At 31.4% G+C, this 17,931-nt stretch overlaps 1 protein-coding gene across 4 annotated transcripts in view; it reads left to right on the forward strand.

The window, feature by feature from the left end:
• Positions 1-13,432, forward strand: part of LOC143079530 (dixin-like) — a 36,084-nt gene extending 22,652 nt beyond the window's left edge. For 2 of the 4 annotated variants that reach the window (XM_076254932.1, XM_076254934.1), the window contains exons 6-17: positions 1,439-1,656; positions 2,251-2,393; positions 3,635-3,715; positions 4,125-4,334; positions 4,737-4,790; positions 5,101-5,247; positions 5,813-5,923; positions 6,777-6,944; positions 7,320-7,404; positions 8,851-8,977; positions 9,482-9,590; positions 10,263-13,432. In XM_076254932.1, the coding sequence (XP_076111047.1) occupies positions 1,439-1,656; positions 2,251-2,393; positions 3,635-3,715; positions 4,125-4,334; positions 4,737-4,790; positions 5,101-5,247; positions 5,813-5,923; positions 6,777-6,944; positions 7,320-7,404; positions 8,851-8,977; positions 9,482-9,590; positions 10,263-10,337 (1,528 nt within the window). In that variant the 3' untranslated portion in view covers positions 10,338-13,432. Of the gene's footprint in view, positions 1-1,438; positions 1,657-2,250; positions 2,394-3,634; positions 3,716-4,124; positions 4,335-4,736; positions 4,791-5,100; positions 5,248-5,812; positions 5,924-6,776; positions 6,945-7,319; positions 7,417-8,850; positions 8,978-9,481; positions 9,591-10,262 lie in introns of all 4 variants that reach the window. The other 2 variants (XM_076254931.1, XM_076254933.1) reach the window with 1 other exon arrangement.
• Positions 13,433-17,931: the final 4,499 nt, after the last annotated feature.

A 17,931-nucleotide genomic window follows, 5' to 3' on the forward strand; every position in this document is an offset into this window, starting at 1 on the left:
ATTTATGCTACATTAACTTTGATAATAGATTTACATGGAAAAGTAGACAGATCATTCATAAAGAGATAAAAGCATCTCATTGTCACAGTAACTGTGCCATTGGGGAAACATTGTTTACATTTGTGATCAGTCATGTGGAACACAATGTAAATAATAATTTTCATGTCACTGGGATGCAGGGTGGTAGTATACACTTGAGTCATAGGTGTCTGTAGCAGGTAAAATATACACCTGTCAAATATTAGTCAATTTTATGTAGTTATTATAAAGTTTTACTAAAATGTTTTCCCATGGGTATTTCTTGCGAATGTAAGTATTTGCCGTTTTTTAATACAGTTATCATGTGGAAAAAATAACTTGTGGGTATTTCTTGCGAATGTAAGTATTTGCCGTTTTTTAATACAGTTATCATGTGGAAAAAATAACTTGTAAATTTATATTGTTAATCGTATTAGAATGGAATGTAATTTCAGGTATAATTATGGATATGAATTGTTGACTTTTGTTGTACATGTGGGAACAGATGTCATTGTTTTCAATTTACTTGTTCAGAAATATGCTTACATTTGGAAAATGAACTTTCAAGTTAGCAAAAGGTGGCAAAACTTAAAGTTATACATATTGAAAAGGAGGTTAGGTTAAACAGAATTACGTTTTGAAAGCATAAGTCTTTCTTGTTAAGAAATGTATTCTTGAAAAATAGTATTAAGGATTGTACATGTACAATGTATTATGGTATCTGTATTCTTACCAGTAAAAAGTGTTTTAAAAATTTTAAATTAAAGATGTTTTGATCTTTAGTTATAGAATAGTAGTGTTATAAATTGCATGATTTTCAGATGCATATGGATTAAATTTTCAAGAATTACAGAAATACAATTTTTTCTCGGAAGGTAGACAATTCTGTTTAGTGGTTAAAGTTGGATTATACATAAAATAAAAAATGTGGAACAATATTAGTTATACTGCACCAAAACATAGGTTGATCTGGTCTAGGTAAGGAAATACAATTGATTTGACTTCTGTGGAATCATTATTTTTCTTTGGATACCAATTTTCATTGATTTCGTGGGTTAAGGTGACCCAAGAATTTATATGGTCAACGAAGTAAAAACTTTTGATTGGCTTGTAAGCAGATTCAGGAACAAATAGAAATCCAAGTATTCTTGAAAAAACAAATTCTTTATCCATGAAAAAATAAATAACTCCACAGTAAGTAAAACAATCTTACAAATATATTGGTGATGAGATCATTCTTAAAGTATGTGTATTAAAATTTTAGATTGGCAAGTTTTCAACAACATAGTTGTTAACCTGAATGGTTGGCTAGTTGTTTGGACAAGGTACAGTTCACTGACCGATATCAGATGGAGATTGACATAGAAGAAAGTCCTCTAGATATATTTTGAGTCAAAAGAATGTTTTGATATCATTTCAGGCGTACATACCATGAGGGAAGTAGTTCAGAGCACTTGAGTGACTCAGATCAAAGCTTTAACTGTGATAGGACTAGAGTTTTCAGTCGGGATGATGGCGATGGGGCCAGTGCTGACAAAAGTCCACAGTCCTCGTCAAGATTTAGTCCTGGCATAACTGATACATCTAGTCCAAAAGAAAGTCGCCTCTCTAAAAGTAAATCATCTGACCAGGTCTATGGTGAGTTTATTTCTATGTTTTTGTAGTAATGTTTAAAGTATGTTAGTGATAAATAAATTATGTTTGAACTTGTATATATATGTAATTTCAAATGATGTTCTTTTTGAATTACTGGTATGTGTTTCATGATTTCTATAATTGATCGTGGTTTCTTTTGCTGAAAACTGCATAACAGCATAATTTGTTTACTTAATTCCTTTAATAAGGTATGTTTAGAGGAGAAACAATACATTTAAAAGAGAATTTCTTTAAAACCAGTATTAGATTGTAGTTTATGTCACCATGAGTAAAAAGAAATGTTGGGTATATGTGTAGCCTGATGGGTAATCAAGGTCGTTACAAATTGTCCTCGTCTTCGCATATGTGTAGGTTTATCCTGGAACCATGCCTGTATATTGCTTTTTATAAATTTTGATAAAATTTGTATTTGTAAATTAATGTCTTGACTGTATCTTGTGTATTGTTAAATGATATAAATATCTACATCCATTATAAAAAGTTATGTTAATTAGTTGCTGATTATTTGTGGTCAAGTATTGGGGTAAAGAATTTCAAATTCGTATGGTCATTATAAATTTGTCTTATTTTTAATAGCCAAAGACAGTGGTACAGAGTTAGAAGATAGTGGGAGCAACACTGTGGACAGAGCTCAATACGAAGATCTGCTACAGGAGTATATGGAACTCTCTGATGCCATGTCTAATACAAGACGAGAACTCCTAAAATTGCAAGATTTGGTAAGTCTCGTCATGTGCATCTCTGAGAAGTTAATAGTAACTAGTGAAAGATATTATGATTAATTTTGAAAGCTGTTTGTTTTCATACATCAAAGGGGGGCCTCAGTGGCCGAATGGTCTAAGTAGTTACTACTGTAATCACTAGCCAGTCAACACTGATGTTGTGAGTTCGAACCCCGCTCGTGCAGGTTCACTCGACTTCAATCTTAATTGACTAGGATTGTCAGGATTGTCAGTTCTCCTAATGGAAGGTAGGTGGTTTTCTCCTGGCACTCCGGCTTCCTCCACGAATAAAAACTGGCCACCACGAAAAAGCCTAAATGCTTTCAAGTGGCGTTAAAACACCAAAAATAAAAAAATCATACATCAAATATACTGGTTTACTTGAGTATTTAACATAACAGGTAGTATGATTTTCCAACATGGAAAATGCAGGGGCGGATCTAGCCATTTTTTAAAGTAGGGAGTTTCCAACCCAGTATTAAAAAAGGGAGGGGGTTTCAAATATATGTCCCCATTCAAAATTCAAAATTCCTACCATCATTTTTTAGGCTGGGGTATTCAAGTTTCAATCAAACAATTCAAATAAAAAAATACACAGTAAATGAGAAAAATAAAAAGGCAATAAATAAAAATAAATAAAATACTACACTGGTTTCCAGGTACTTTGGCATGTTTGGGGAAGGGCCCAGTAAAGGGGAAATATAAGTGGAAGTTTTAATTTAGTAAGCTTTGCAATTTATGGACAGATCAGAAACTAGAGCAATAACAAAAGGATTATATTGACGAGAAATATTAAAGGGGTGTAAAAATTCAGTTATATTCTTACATTTTGAAAGACTATTTTAAAGGTACAACATTTTGAGTCATCAGTCATTCATACATCTGCTCTTTAGTCGGATGGTTGTCTCTTTGACACATTATATAGATAAAGGCAGATGTGGTGTGAGTGCCAATGAGACAACTCTCCATCCAAATAACAATTTAAAAAAAGTAAACCATTATAGGTTAAAGTACGGCCTTCAACACGGAGCCTTGGCTCACACCGAACAACAAGCTATAAAGGGCCCCAAAATTACTAGTATAAAACCATTCAAACGGGAAAACCAACGGTCTAATCTATATAAACAAAACGAGAAACGAGAAACACGTATATATTACATAAACAAACATTCCCCATTTCCATTCTCAATTTTATTCCAATATATTTTGTAAATAGTTTTGTAATCTTTTTTTTGTAGTTGCTGTGTGGGGAACCACCAGATGGTGCTGAAGATAGTCCTAAACAGGTTATATCTGGTTCTTCTCCTGCTGAACAAATGGTAAGTCCTAATATCCTAGAAATTAAACCAATCAAACTTGTCTATTATTTAGATGCCCCATTTATGGGCATTATGTTTTCTGGTCTGTGCGTTTGTTCGTTCATCTGTATGTCTGTCCATCTGTGCATCCTTCTGTCCTGCTTCAGGTTAAATTTTTTGCTCAAAGAAGTTTTTGATGAAGTTGAAATCCAATCAACTTGAAACTTAGTACACATCTTCCCTATGATATGATCTTTTTTATTTTAATGTTAGAGTTTTTACCCCATTTTCACGGTCCACTGAACATAGAAAATGTTAGTTCAGATGGGGCATACATGTACTAGGGACACATTCATGTTTTAATATCAAATAGAAGTGATAAACACATGTGATTTTTTCCTATTATTGAATAAATATTAATATTTTTTAGGTGATACTAGAAAGTCAATTGATACAGACACAGGAGGTGTGTTCAGATTTACGTGAAGATTTGTCTCGGACAAAGAACGACTGCATGCATTTACAGGGTAAAAAGTCAGGTCTACAACAAAGAATGGCTGACCAAGAGGAACAGCTGTCTCAATTAAGGGCTGAACTTCTACGCAGAGACTTTGAAAAACAGTCTTTAGAATCTGAAAAGGTAGAATTATCAAAATTTAAGTTTTAAAGATTGAAATAATTGTTCATGCTTTTGCAAATGTGTGCTCCAACATATTTTACAAATTTAAAAAATATCTTATTATGATAGAAACTTGTGTATTAGCAAAGTTTACCTACACATTTTGACTTGTGTTATTAATGAAAGAAAAATACAAGAATCTTTGAAAAGTATAGAACTTCCCCCTTATATATACCTCTAGCCAATGGAGATTAAACAAACACACAGCAATATGACAGTAAGTCTGAGTCCAATGACAGAATAGGTAACAAAAGAAACTCAACAAAAAGTCTTTTTTTGTAGTATAAGGGAGGTAATTCAAAAAACTATGATGTATGAATTTGACTTCAAATAGTAATAATGTAAATTTTACTTAATTTATAGGGTGAATTAAAGATGAAGGTTTATGATAGAGATAAAACCATATCAGATTTAAGAGTAAGTATATACAATTATGTATGTTTATTTTAATTTGATAAATTATGATAAAAAAATATGGCTGAAGAAAGAAAAGAATGATTTGTAAAGACAAATTTAATTTAACCTTTCGTTTGATTAAGATTTTATTTTATTTAAAAAGGATGATTGATTGATATGGAGATTTAAACATTTGAAGATATAATTCTAGTTTTCAGATTGTTTTTAAATATCTGATATGATTGATTTCAGTCAGAATTTTCACTTGTTTAAGGTTAAGGAGTTATGGAAAATGACCAAAGTCAACATATTTACGTTCTTTTCTTTATAGAAGGAGATTGTAAGAAGAGACCAAAAAGTTGACCAATTGCAAAACAATATCCAGCTCACAATTCAAGAAAAAGAATCTGTAACACGAGCATTAAAGCAGCAGATATCTGACCTTCATGAGAGGTTACGCTTGGTTGGAGAACGTGGGGTAAGATTTTCATGTTAGAAATAAATGTAAACATAAGAAAAGACAAAAATTACGAGATATTGTCTGTCTGTCTGTCTGTCTGTGAATATTATCGCTCAGGGCATGTGTAAATTCATTTTTTTTTGTTGTCTTTCTTGTTCTAAATAGTATATGATTGTTGTAGCATATCAATAAAATTGTATTGTCTATCTGAATGGTTTATCATTAGAATTATAAAAGATTGACTTATATCCTTTACCTCCAATAGTCATAATTATTTTTGTACAAGAAATACAAGAATTAAATATGCTTTCTTGTATTTCTTGCACAAAAATCCAAAGATTTGTTCTTTAAGGAGGTAGACCTAGGTTAAAGGAAATAACTCTTAAAATCATCAGTACGTTTGTGTCAACCATTTTCATAAATATATTCTAAGCTTCTAGGTTACATAGATTATTTCCAATCTGTTTCAGGTAAATGCTTAAAAAACATTGATGAAACTTGACTTTAACAAACACATAACTGATTTAAAGAGTTGTCTCCCTGAACAAAGGTCTACCACCTTAATTGATTCTCCATTTTACAGGCCACATTGTCTGCTAGAGTAGCATCTCAAGACAAAAGAATGGCCAAGTTGGAAGGAAAAATATTACAAACAGGCGATCCCCAACAAAGGGAGGCCACTCCTGGAGGAAATGTAAGTATAGCTCTCGATATGAGTAATTTAAACAAATAACTCTTCTTTTTCAATAATAATAGTATGAGCAATCCCCAAATAATAGTACAAAATGGAGTCTGTTGTGAAACTGTGCTTAAATTTGTATGTCTGGAATGTTAATTATCCCTGATTTTGTAAGCTTTGTCAAAGAATTAATAAATGTATTTATAGAAAACTAGCTCAGACTCTTCATTAAGATAAAAATCAGAAACTGTGACATGTTTACCAATTAGACAACTCTCCACCAGAGACCAAATTACATAGAAGGTTAGCAGATCACTACACCACCTTCAACTATAAAGCTGTACAAGAACCTGAAAGGACAATCTTCTAACAATTGAAAAGTGAAAAACAATGGCGTAATTAATGTAAAAAACAATCAAAAGAAATAATATACAGCAACAAACGACAATCGCTGCAGACTTTTACCTTTTAAGCTATAGTAGAACATTAAGACCTGGTTCAGCATGTTCTCATACTAAAAAGCAACCTTTATTTTCATTTCACAATGAAATATTGTCCTCTGAAAATATTCTGGCTAGGTGTAAAACTACCATTTATGGATACTGTTATTTTCATTTCACAATGAAATTTTGTCCTCTGAAAATATTCTGGCTAGGTGTAAAACTACCATTTATGGATACTGTTATTTTCATTTCACAATGACATGTTGTCCTCTGAAAATATTCTTGCTGAGTGTAAAACTACTATTTATTGATACACTGATCATGAGTTGGTAATTTCAAAACATTTTACTAGCTTCATTAAGCTTATAACAAGCCATACATCCCCTTTCATTGTTAACTTTTGATTTTTAATATTCATATTTCAGTCTGGAGAAGATCTTCATGTTGTTCGTGATGCAATACATAGTTTACGCCTGAATTTCAAAACCTCAGATCCTCAGCAACATAAATTAGACTCAGTAGAACACTTTGTTTGTTCACTATTAGATAAAATAAATCAACCTAATAATTTATCTACTGTTTCCAATGGCCAAGTAAGTACACTGTATCTTGGATCTTATTAAACATTCTTTTATGGAATGGTTACCAGAGTATAATTTTTTTATGTATAGAAGATTCGAAGTTTGGGTATTTTCACAGTATGATCTTTCTTTAAAAGTAAATAACAGTTGACTATAATACTAAATAAGCGTTTTTATTCTCAAATTTTTTTTCAAGGACTGCACATCAGAGCTTTCTGAATATTAGAATTAAGCTTCATGTTAGCATTCTATATCATGTATATGAAATGTCGTTTTACATTTATCAATTTTTTGTAAACCAATTTCTTTTTAACAGGGATATCATAAGTGAGCAGAATCTCACGGTTTAACTTGTTTTAATTAAAACAATTATGGATTTGATTTCAGAATACATATGAACATGTCACCTCTAGACGTTTAAATTTTGATTCGACTGGAGATGTACGACGATCACCCATCACATCTATACCAGGTAGTAATACAAGTGAGTGTTGTGTATTGTGTAGGGAGCACTGTAAAAAGGTGTATTGTGTAGGGAGCACTGTAAAAAGGTGTATTGTGTAGGGAGCACTGTAAATATGTGTATAAATGTAGAGATATTCCAGAAAATATACTTTGAGGGCATTGGTTAGAATTGAATTTGTATATTTTGCCCTACAATTTTAATCTCCAATGCATGTTTTTCTTGATTTCTGTGGATGATAAGAATTTGTGATATTATACAATTACTGTCTTTTGATGAGGTAAATATACGGTTTTATTGCATTTTAAAAAACTGATATTCACTGAGGCTGACGGCCGAGGTGAATATCAGTTTTTCAAAAGTCAATTAAACCCCATATTTACCGAAACAGAAGACAGTAATTGTTTTATTCCATATTCCGAGAGAAGAACATGTATTTATTGACAAACATACCGGTATACCAAAACAAATTTTACATGAAACATTTTAAAATAACGTTGCATGTAAAAGCGCGTGATGTTTAGTGCGGTGAATAACACTTTCTCAGGTGAATATGCTTTTTTATTCAAAATCCAATTCATATAGAGAAACCTACTAAAATGATACCAATATGGAATAAACCAATTTACCATCAGGGATTCCATCAGTGAAGACAAACTATGAATTTAAATTTTATAAGATATACAAAATATTTATAGGCTTGTATGCAGGCTTTGGCAACCTCACCATATCAAATATCTAAAAATTCAAAAGTACAATTTTTTATCAATTCTCCAAAAAAAAGTATACACAAAAATCAATAAATCCACAGAAGAGTGTAGGTGATAGGCTTTTATTGAAGTTTGGAAATCAGCAATATTTTAGGATGAGTATTGCACAAAATATGCATTCTTTGCACAACACCCATGTAGAAGGCACAGCAGAGATTGAATAAAACTTGTTTGGTTGATCAAATACTGATAATTATTTTTGCAAAACTTTATTTCAATTTCATTCCTAATAAAGCCAATTTCAAAACTATTCATTTATAGAAAACAACTGCTTGAAAAAATGTGCAGTTGTAACATGAATTTAATTTTCATTTTGGCCTTTATTAAATTATATTTGAATTAGGAATTACTGTAAATTCAGAAATTATTGCGTGCATTTATTAATGCGATTTTGTCATTTTAGACTTAAATGCCATTTCATTTTTTATAATTTAGAGAAAAATCCTGTTTAACTCATATAAAATATTTCAAAATATCATGGTTAAAAAATGGAGAACCTATTCACTTGATTTGAATAACTTTTTGCTTATTATAAATTTTTATGATTTCTGAATAAAATGATATTTATTTTAATTTATATTAAAAAAAAAAAGAAGTTATTTTTAGATCTTTGTATCCATGTAATTTTATCTTGATTATAAGACTGTATTGATTATGTTAACTTTTAAATTTATTTCAATTCCAGGTTTTTCCCCAAATCAGTTAGACAATCCATCATCCAGAACCAAACAGTTAAATCCTCAACCCACAACAAAAGTGCTATATTTTACTGATAGGACAGTTAACCCTAGTATGTGTACCATACATAAAAGGTAAGCTTTACATTTAATTTAGTGTGGTAGGTTGAAGGTTTTGAACCTGTAGAGTAAACCAAAAGACTTTAAAATTAGTTTTTGCTGCTTCTCCGACAAGCACATGGCATTAAGGAGTGAGTGCAAAGACTGGTCAGCTTGGAGTCAGAATAATGTGTCTAGGTAAGGTGATGTGTCTTACTGAGGACTGTTACCTTGTGAACAAGCAGGTTAAAAATCTAGCTCAGCTTGTTAGTCTAGTACAAATACGTCAAAGCAAGGATCATAGTCATATTACATAAAATGTTCTCGTCTTGAATTTGCATATTAATTTGCCGCTGGAGGTTAAGCAGCCATCCATGATTTGATTTTCTATTTTGTAGACCTGCTCAGTGCTAGAACTTTGGAAAGTGATTAACTTATTCAAGAAAATTTTGATATGTTTTACTTGGATATTTTTTAACAAACAAAGGGCACTGGTCATGCAGGAACATTTTTTAAAGTCCAATATAATTTATTTTTCAGATTAGGAGAAATAACATTGAAAGACTTTAAAGATCATATAAGTGTGAAAGGGAACTATAGATACTCGTTTAAAGCATTAGATCCAGAGTTTGGAACAGTCAAGGAAGAGGTAAAGATGTTTGTAATTCATATGGTGACAATTATAAAAACCAATTTCTTCATGCATTACACAAAGTTACTATGACTACAATTTCATAAGGGAATTTATATTTTGAATTTTCCTTAGAGTTCAGTATTTTTGTGATCTTATTTTTCTTCATCATTCTTTTTTTAAATGACAAATTAATGAATTGTGATCTGATAATTTCGACCACCATCCTCTCTATTCTACTTATTTCAGGAAGTTTTACTTGCACAAATAACAAAAAAAAGAATCTTAACCCTTTATCCTATCAAAAACGAACACTAGAAAATAACATCATACAAAAATATCAGTAGTTTATTTTAAATTATGTGACACAGGTTGAGACTGTAAAAAATCATGCAAGTTGTGTGATTTCTCTTTTTTATCTGAAACTAATTTATTTTTAGGACAGATTTATCTCAGTATTAGATAAGATTGATAATTATACATTACATGTATTGTTATAACTTATTGATATTTCAAGTCATCATTTGATAATTTCTCACTCAAACATATTATATATAATAAATAAATTTGATCACCATACATCTTATATATGTATTGTTAACTTATTGAATTTAAATATTTCAAGATATCATGTGATGAATTCTCTCCCGAACTTAAAACTGTATGTATAATAAATTATTACTATTGTAGGTAATGAGTGATGATGATAAGGTACCAGGATGGGAGGGGCAGATAGTGGCCTGGGTGGAAGAAGACACAGGATGAATAAACACTACAGGAATGTCAAATACTCCTTGTTATAGTGCTGAAATCTTCCTTGCCAGAATTGGCCTTACTGCTCACATGCCAAGTTGCCTAAATGGCCGTTAGTGGCCAAGTTAACTATTGTGGCTTTAAGTGGTCTATGTGCAATGTTACTCAGCAGAGATCTGAAATCTTTATTTTGCAATCATTGTATCACCTCAATATGTCATGTGATATTAAAAGATGATTTTCATTGGATACAACCAGTTATGAATTATTCATTATCTCTATATGTCATGTGATATATGAAGGTGATTTTTCATTGGGCATGACCAGTTATGAATTATTTATTATAAAAGCAATGTCTCAGAGCTTAAGTGAAGGCTTCCATGTATTAGCGAGCATTTCTTTTGATGTCTGAAAAAGTTGTAAGAAAAACTGATAGTTTTGTAATAAAATTAAATGTGCATGAGTGATCTGTAATGACAGCTATGTGTGGGTTTAAAAAAAGTCCTAATTTATATTATTTCTATATATAATGTGGATTCATTTATTTTCATGGATATCAATTTTCATGGATAGAGGAAAATTGAATATTTGATTTTGTGGTTCAGCAATCTCTATATACTAAGCCTATATAAAATTTGTAATTTGTTGTACATTTTTATGCCCCACCTACGATAGTAGAGGGGCATTATGTTTTCTGGTCTGTGCCTCCGTCTGTCCGTCTGTACGTCTGTGCCTCCGTTCGTCCGTCCGCTTCAGGTTAAAGATTTTGGTCAAGGTAGTTTTTGAAGAAGTTGAAGTCCAATCAACTTGAAACTTACTACACTTGTTCCCTATGATATGATCTTTCTAATTTTAATTCCAAATTAAAGTTTTGACCCCAATTTCACGGTCCACTGAACATAGAAAATGATAGTGCGAGTGGGGCATTCGTGTACTATGGACACATTCTTGTTATTTGTGGTTCACCTGTACCGACAAAAATTGGTATCCAACGAATAATGATGAATCCACTGTTATGTGTTTTAACAAGAGAGTAGTGTTAGAATTTTTTCAATGCAAAATTATATTCAATTTACTTCTACAATTTTTACACATATAACTAATTAATGTCAGACAAAAGGAATTTCTACAAATTTTTTATGATACTATTCAAAAGGTAAATGAACATACACATACATACATATATATCTGGCAATTATAATTGGACATATAACTTATTAATCTCGGACAAAAGGACTTTCTGCAAATTTTACAATATTATTCAAAAGTTAATTACACAAACACACACATACATATATATATATCTCGCAATTTTAATAAGACTTGTCACTGTCATTTGTACAGAATCTTGTAGTGACTCTACAGCTTTCACTGAGAAAGAGTCTCATCTTCTAGTTTTTAAGGGAGCAACCATTTAACATCAAGGGGGTGTAATGTTGTTTTTTAGTCAGAACTTTTTTTCACTCTCTTATTTAGTTTTTTTTAACCCTTTCAATCAGATTATTTTTTTCAATATTTAATATATAAGGTATGGGGAAAATCTGGATTCAGATTTTTTTTTTGTCATCTGCTTGACCAGATTTTTTCCCCATCAAATTGGTAAACTGGCATTTATTTTTTTTTAGAAAAAAAAACCCATAACCCCCTTTGCAGTTAAATGGCAATTCCATAAGCTGTAGGTTGTGACAGCAATGATCTGATTACTTGATTACTAAAATAAAGGAGTTATTTTGTTTAGTTTTATCAAAGAGCAAAGATCTGATAGAAAGTTGAATCTTTAAAAAGTTATGATGATATAATATATGGTCTTACAATGCATAACTTATATTAAATAAGGGGCCAGAATGTCTAAGTAATTTAAAGATGTATGTTTATTTGAATGTGAAACTACGCACAATGTCAAAGTTTGTGAATTTTGGAAATTTCAAGATTTATCTGAACTTACTTTCAAAATTCAATGACTTTTACCAGGGTCTCTAAAAATGCAGCTCACAAATATTCATATTTGTATTTGTTTGATTTAAACTGTATATCTTTAATATATGATTATTTGCTTTACCAAAGTTTTCTTATTTAAAGGGACACACCTGGTTTTGTCTAAAAAGATATGATCTACCAAAAATCCTATTTATATCCAATAAACTATTAAGGACCATGCAAAAAAATAAATAACTTGTATGTAAAAGACAAATTTTTTTTTTGAAAAAAATCAACAAAAAACTTGCCAAGTAACTATTCAAGTTTTTTTTTCTTTCACTTTAATTGGCTTAAATGGATATGTTTTAGTACCTAGTTGAAGGAAATCCATGATGTAATATTTCTATTTAGTGAAATCAAACTCCCTTACATAAGAAACTTTTTTATTTATATTTTTGAAAATTTATGTCATCTAATTGAGCTTAATAGGCCGAGATTGCTTTCATGAGTAGCATTTTTTGACATAATCAATAAATCTTATTACCTACAAATATTCAGAAACAGTTTCCCACTGTTTTCAATTGTCCTGTCAACACAGATGTGTTATTTTGATCTATGTTTTGCAATGCATTCACTTTCAGTCTTAAAAAAAAACATTTAAAAAATGGTAGATCATATCTCTTTAAACATTTCTAGGATATTAATGAATTACTTCTGTTGTGACAAAATGCAATAGGAATTTTTTATACTCTTGCACTGGTCATAAAAATATCTATAAATTTGGCCTATTGACCAAGTCGTAACAATATCTACAAATTTGGCCGATTGACCAAGTCCAGAATGTGATACTTGAGCAGGAATCAAACTTCTGTTTTTATGTTCTTTTTGTATTTTTCTTGCCTTCTCTTCTTTTCAATGTTATAATTATTATTATTTTTATTTGTTGATTCAACAAATCTGAAATTTATTTATTATTTATGGACACAAGCTTCAAATGGCATATTGGAATAATGACTTCATTTTATATCAAAGAATAAATGCTTTGGGTAAAACGATTTGTTTAAATGTTCTGTTATGACAGTTTTTATTATTGAAAGTTTTTGCTTGTATAATTTTTTTTAACTCAGGGCGTACTACATTCCTAATGCATGTATTATTTGTTTCAGTTACAATAAAACTTTCAAAGCTGGTCTTTATCTGTCTTTATTATATACTTAGTAGTAAATACAGATAAATTGTATGCATAATACAATCAATGGCAAGCGTGCTGTATCAGCCACCCGTGATGATATCGATATCAGCACGGTTGCAAAAGCTTTATCACACCTTTAATCTGTATGACGTCGCGTCATCGATTGCAGTCACTGTTGCAAAGGCTTTATCAAACCCCTAATCTGTATGACGTCATGTCAAACCTTCTTATCTGTATCACTTCATGTCACATAAAAAAAAACAACATCTACTTCAAGTATACATGTATGCATATAATAAATAGAGAATATCATATGGCTTTTTCAATATCGCATCCGTATCAACCCGAGACACCAATATAATCCCAAGAGCTCTGCTCGAGGGATTATATTGGTTGAGGGTTGATATGGTGTGTGATATTGAAAAAGCCATATGATATACACTTTATTATATACATATACCTCAAGAAGATGTTTTTTATGTAACATGACGTCATACAGATTATAGGTTTGAGATAACGTCATACAGATTAGGGATTTGAAAGCCTTTGAACAGTGACTGCAATCGATGACGTGACGTCATACAGATTAAAGGTGTGATAAAGCTTTTGCAACCGTGCTGATATCGATATCATCACGGGTGGCTGATACAGCACGCTTGCCAATGACTGTATTACACATACAATTTATCTGTTAGCAGAGCTCTTGGGATTATATTGGTGTCTCGGGTTGATACGGATGCGATATTGAAAAAGCCATATGATATTCTCTATATATTGTCAAAATGTTGATATGAATATGTTGGTATGAATATGTTGGTAGTCAGAAACTTGAATTCTATGTGAATAGATGTTTTTGTTAGTTCCCTACAGACGAAGTGGAAGAGGACTTTAGGTTTGTACTCCGTGGCCTGTTCATCTTGTCAGTATGGCAAATCAAATTTTGCCTAGTGCTTGAAGACATTGATTCGATATTTGATATATTATTTTATCATGACAAGTTTATAAGTCAAGATAAAATTTTGTTCTGGTCTGATAATTTTGTGCAGAGTTATGGTCCTTGAACTTTGAAAATTCACTTAAATAATCAGTTTTCCACTTTTCTTCGTCATGCTTGAAGATTTTGATTTGATGTTTGTTATATATACTGAGCCAAAAAAGTTTAGCAACAAAAATATGATTTTTTTTTTTATTACGAAATTATGACATGTCAGAAGCAACATGAATGTTTATCACTCACATTCATTAGAATTTTTTTTGTATGTAGCGCGGGAGGGTCAAAATGAGGAAATGAGTATAGTGTTATTCAAAATCAATTTCTCGGCCATGCCCTAAGTGCATCAATGAAGGATTGGTAGTCACACCAGCAGCTGCCCTTAGTAAATGCACTACTCTTGTGGCTGGAAAAACTTGTCACTTGTGGACTTAAAGCAAAGGTAGTGCTCCTCCCTTGATGAAAGTTTTTTTTGGTCTACGGCATATCAACCTATCTTGTGCAGTTGCAATTTGTTGATATCTGTTTGTTAGTCTCTTAACTGTTGACCTATGCACATTAAATCGAGCCACGACGTCAGCAACACTCATTCCGGCATCTACCATTCATAGAGCCTTCTGACGGTCATTTTCGGGAGGCCTGATTGACGCTCCATGCAATTTTTATACAACCGCAAACATTTTTTGCAGTTGTATATTGGTATCACGTCGTCGTCGTCCGAAGACGGATGGTTTCCGCATAATAATATATTTAGTATAAGTAAAAAGAAATCAATGAAATTTAAACACAATGTTTATAACCACAAAAGGAAGCTTAGGATTGATTTTGGGGGTTATGGTCCCTAAGGTTTAGGAATTTAAGGGGCCCAAAACAAGCATTTATCTAGTGTCAGGACAACTTTAGTATAATTAAATAGAAATCAATAAAATTTTAACACAATGTTTATAACCACAAAATGAAGCTTGGGATTGATTTTGGGGATTATGGTTCCTAAGGTTTAGGAATTGGGGACCCAAAGGGCCCAAAACAAGCATTTATCTAGTGTCAGGACAAGAAGTTGTGTATAAGTATTTCAATTGTTCTGAAATTGTACCACAATGTTTAATACCATAAGTAGAAGGTTGGGATATATTTTAAGGGTTATCGGGCAAACAAAGGGCAAAAAGGGGCCAAAAACAAGCATTTTTGTAGTTTCAAGACAATAAATTGGAGTTATCTTTCTTTGCCCAGAATGGTTGTTGAATCACCTAAAACCAATACTTCATGAAGTCTTCTTTGAAAATTGGAGTTATCTTTCGTTGTCCAGAATAGTAGTTGAATCAACTTAAGTCAATGCTATATACAATATACAATGCAATATTCACTTTACTTCCAACTGATAAATTATTTAAAATAATTTTTAAGTTCATTAGACCACATTCATTGTGTCAGAAATCTATGCTGTGTCAACTATATAATCACAATCCCAATTCAGAGGTGTATCCAGCTTGAATGTTGTGTCCATACTTGCCCCAACCATTCAGGGTTCGACCTCTGCGGTCGTATAAAGCTGCTCCCTGCGGAGCATCTGGTTTCAAATGTTATGTGTTTATCTAACCAATGATGTGTTTCTGAACGTTAGTGAAAAAAATTAATTAAATTTCGTTTTAAAAGTACAGGCACAGAGGTTATAACATCAATCACACGTGCAAAGCTGAAATGGCGCGAAATCAATCACCCAGAAAAATGTACTACTGTTTTAAAATTACAGGTAAAACTAAGGATTATATCAATGATGTTAAAAAAAAATTCCAGAAACAACAAAAAAAAAAAAAAAGAAATTGAAAAAAAAAATGTTGCTTAACTTTTGGCTCAGTATATTTTACACTGTGACAAGTTAAAGATCAAGTAAATAGTTATCAAAGGATCCGAAATTCCAAAAAGTTGTGCCAAATACGGCTTATGTAATTTATGCCTAGGATAAGAAAATCCTTAGTTTTTCGAAAAATTCAAACTTGTAAAACAGGATATTTATAAAAATGACCACATTATTGATATTCATGTCAACACCGAATGTAAGCATTTTGTTCCAGTACAATTTTTAACTGGTAGGGGACTATGAACTAACATGCAATACTCTCGAATGCTTGTCTTTACAAGACATTAAGAAGTAAATCTAGTCTGATTAAAGAGGAGGGAAAGATAAAGGAGAGCTGATGTCATTCTTTTTTCCAGGCGAAAGTCATTTATATATTTTGTCTTGCCTGTGATGAAAGTCTTGATAAGGGAGACATCTGGATTGCTTTTGTGGCAACAGTTATGATGATGACAGCCTCAAAATGGTTAAGTTTCTGTATCAATAAGTTTGATAGGAACTGCTTACAATAGAAAATAGTATTTTCTATACAGTAACAATGTTCTCTTTACATCTCAGTTTGTCAAACATTTTGATCCCCTATCCACTAATTCATGGTCCAGTACTTTAAATTAATTAGCAATGATGCAGTACATCTATTTATCTTTTTCTAAATTCTATTATTACAGTGGAGACAAATCTCTGTTTAACTGTTTAACCGTTATATCTATACAAACCCAAATGATTTCTAGATACTTTAAATTCAGAAAAACCATACATATAAATAAGTTTGATAGAATATTCTTACAAAAACAATGATATTTTCTATACAGTAACAATGCTCTCTTTACATCTCAGTTTGTCAAACATTTTGATCCCTTGTCCACTAATTCATTGTCCAGTACTTTAAATTAATTAGCAATGCTACTGTCCATCAATTTATCTTTTTCTAAATTTTATGCTTACAGGGGAGACAAATCTCTGTTTAACTGTTTAACCCTTATATCTATACACACTCAATAACTTCTAGAAACTGTAAACTCAGAAGAAAACAAACATATTGTATAAGTCAATGTTAAAGACCATGGTGACATACTCTTTTGCCAGTACCAATATTTCCCAAACAACATGAAGAAATGTTATTTCTTCGTAATCCTTAATGTCTTTGAAAATTCCGTAAAACCTCATTCCGTTTTACTGTAAATCTTATTCATGTTATAAATGCATATCAAAAAGAAAAGAAGAATGCACAAAGAATAATGTTTTTCATTCCATTATTACTACAAAATATGTATGCAGACAGTTCTGGTTCAAACTAAATTGTTTCTTTTATCATAGAATTGTGAATTCATCATTTCTAGCTGCCTCCATCGTCGTCAAATAAGGGCAACAGTAGTATATTGCTGTTCAAAACATCGATTGAGAGAAAACAAATCCAGGTTTCAAACTAAGACTGAGGAAAACACATCAACTTTCAGAGGAAAACAGAAGAATAATAGGAACACTGAAGTACAACGAATAAAATAAAAAAAAACCACCAACATACATAGAAACGAACTATTTGATAACACCTGCCGTACTCCCGACTCGAATTATTACAACCCGAAACAGATTCCTATTTTTACAGAGAAGGCTCTGTTTAACGAGATGCCGAAGTCTAACTTTCAATTGA

The sequence above is a fragment of the Mytilus galloprovincialis genome, chromosome 6 (assembly GCF_965363235.1).
Source record: "Mytilus galloprovincialis chromosome 6, xbMytGall1.hap1.1, whole genome shotgun sequence".
Lineage (NCBI taxonomy): Eukaryota > Metazoa > Mollusca > Bivalvia > Mytilida > Mytilidae > Mytilus > Mytilus galloprovincialis.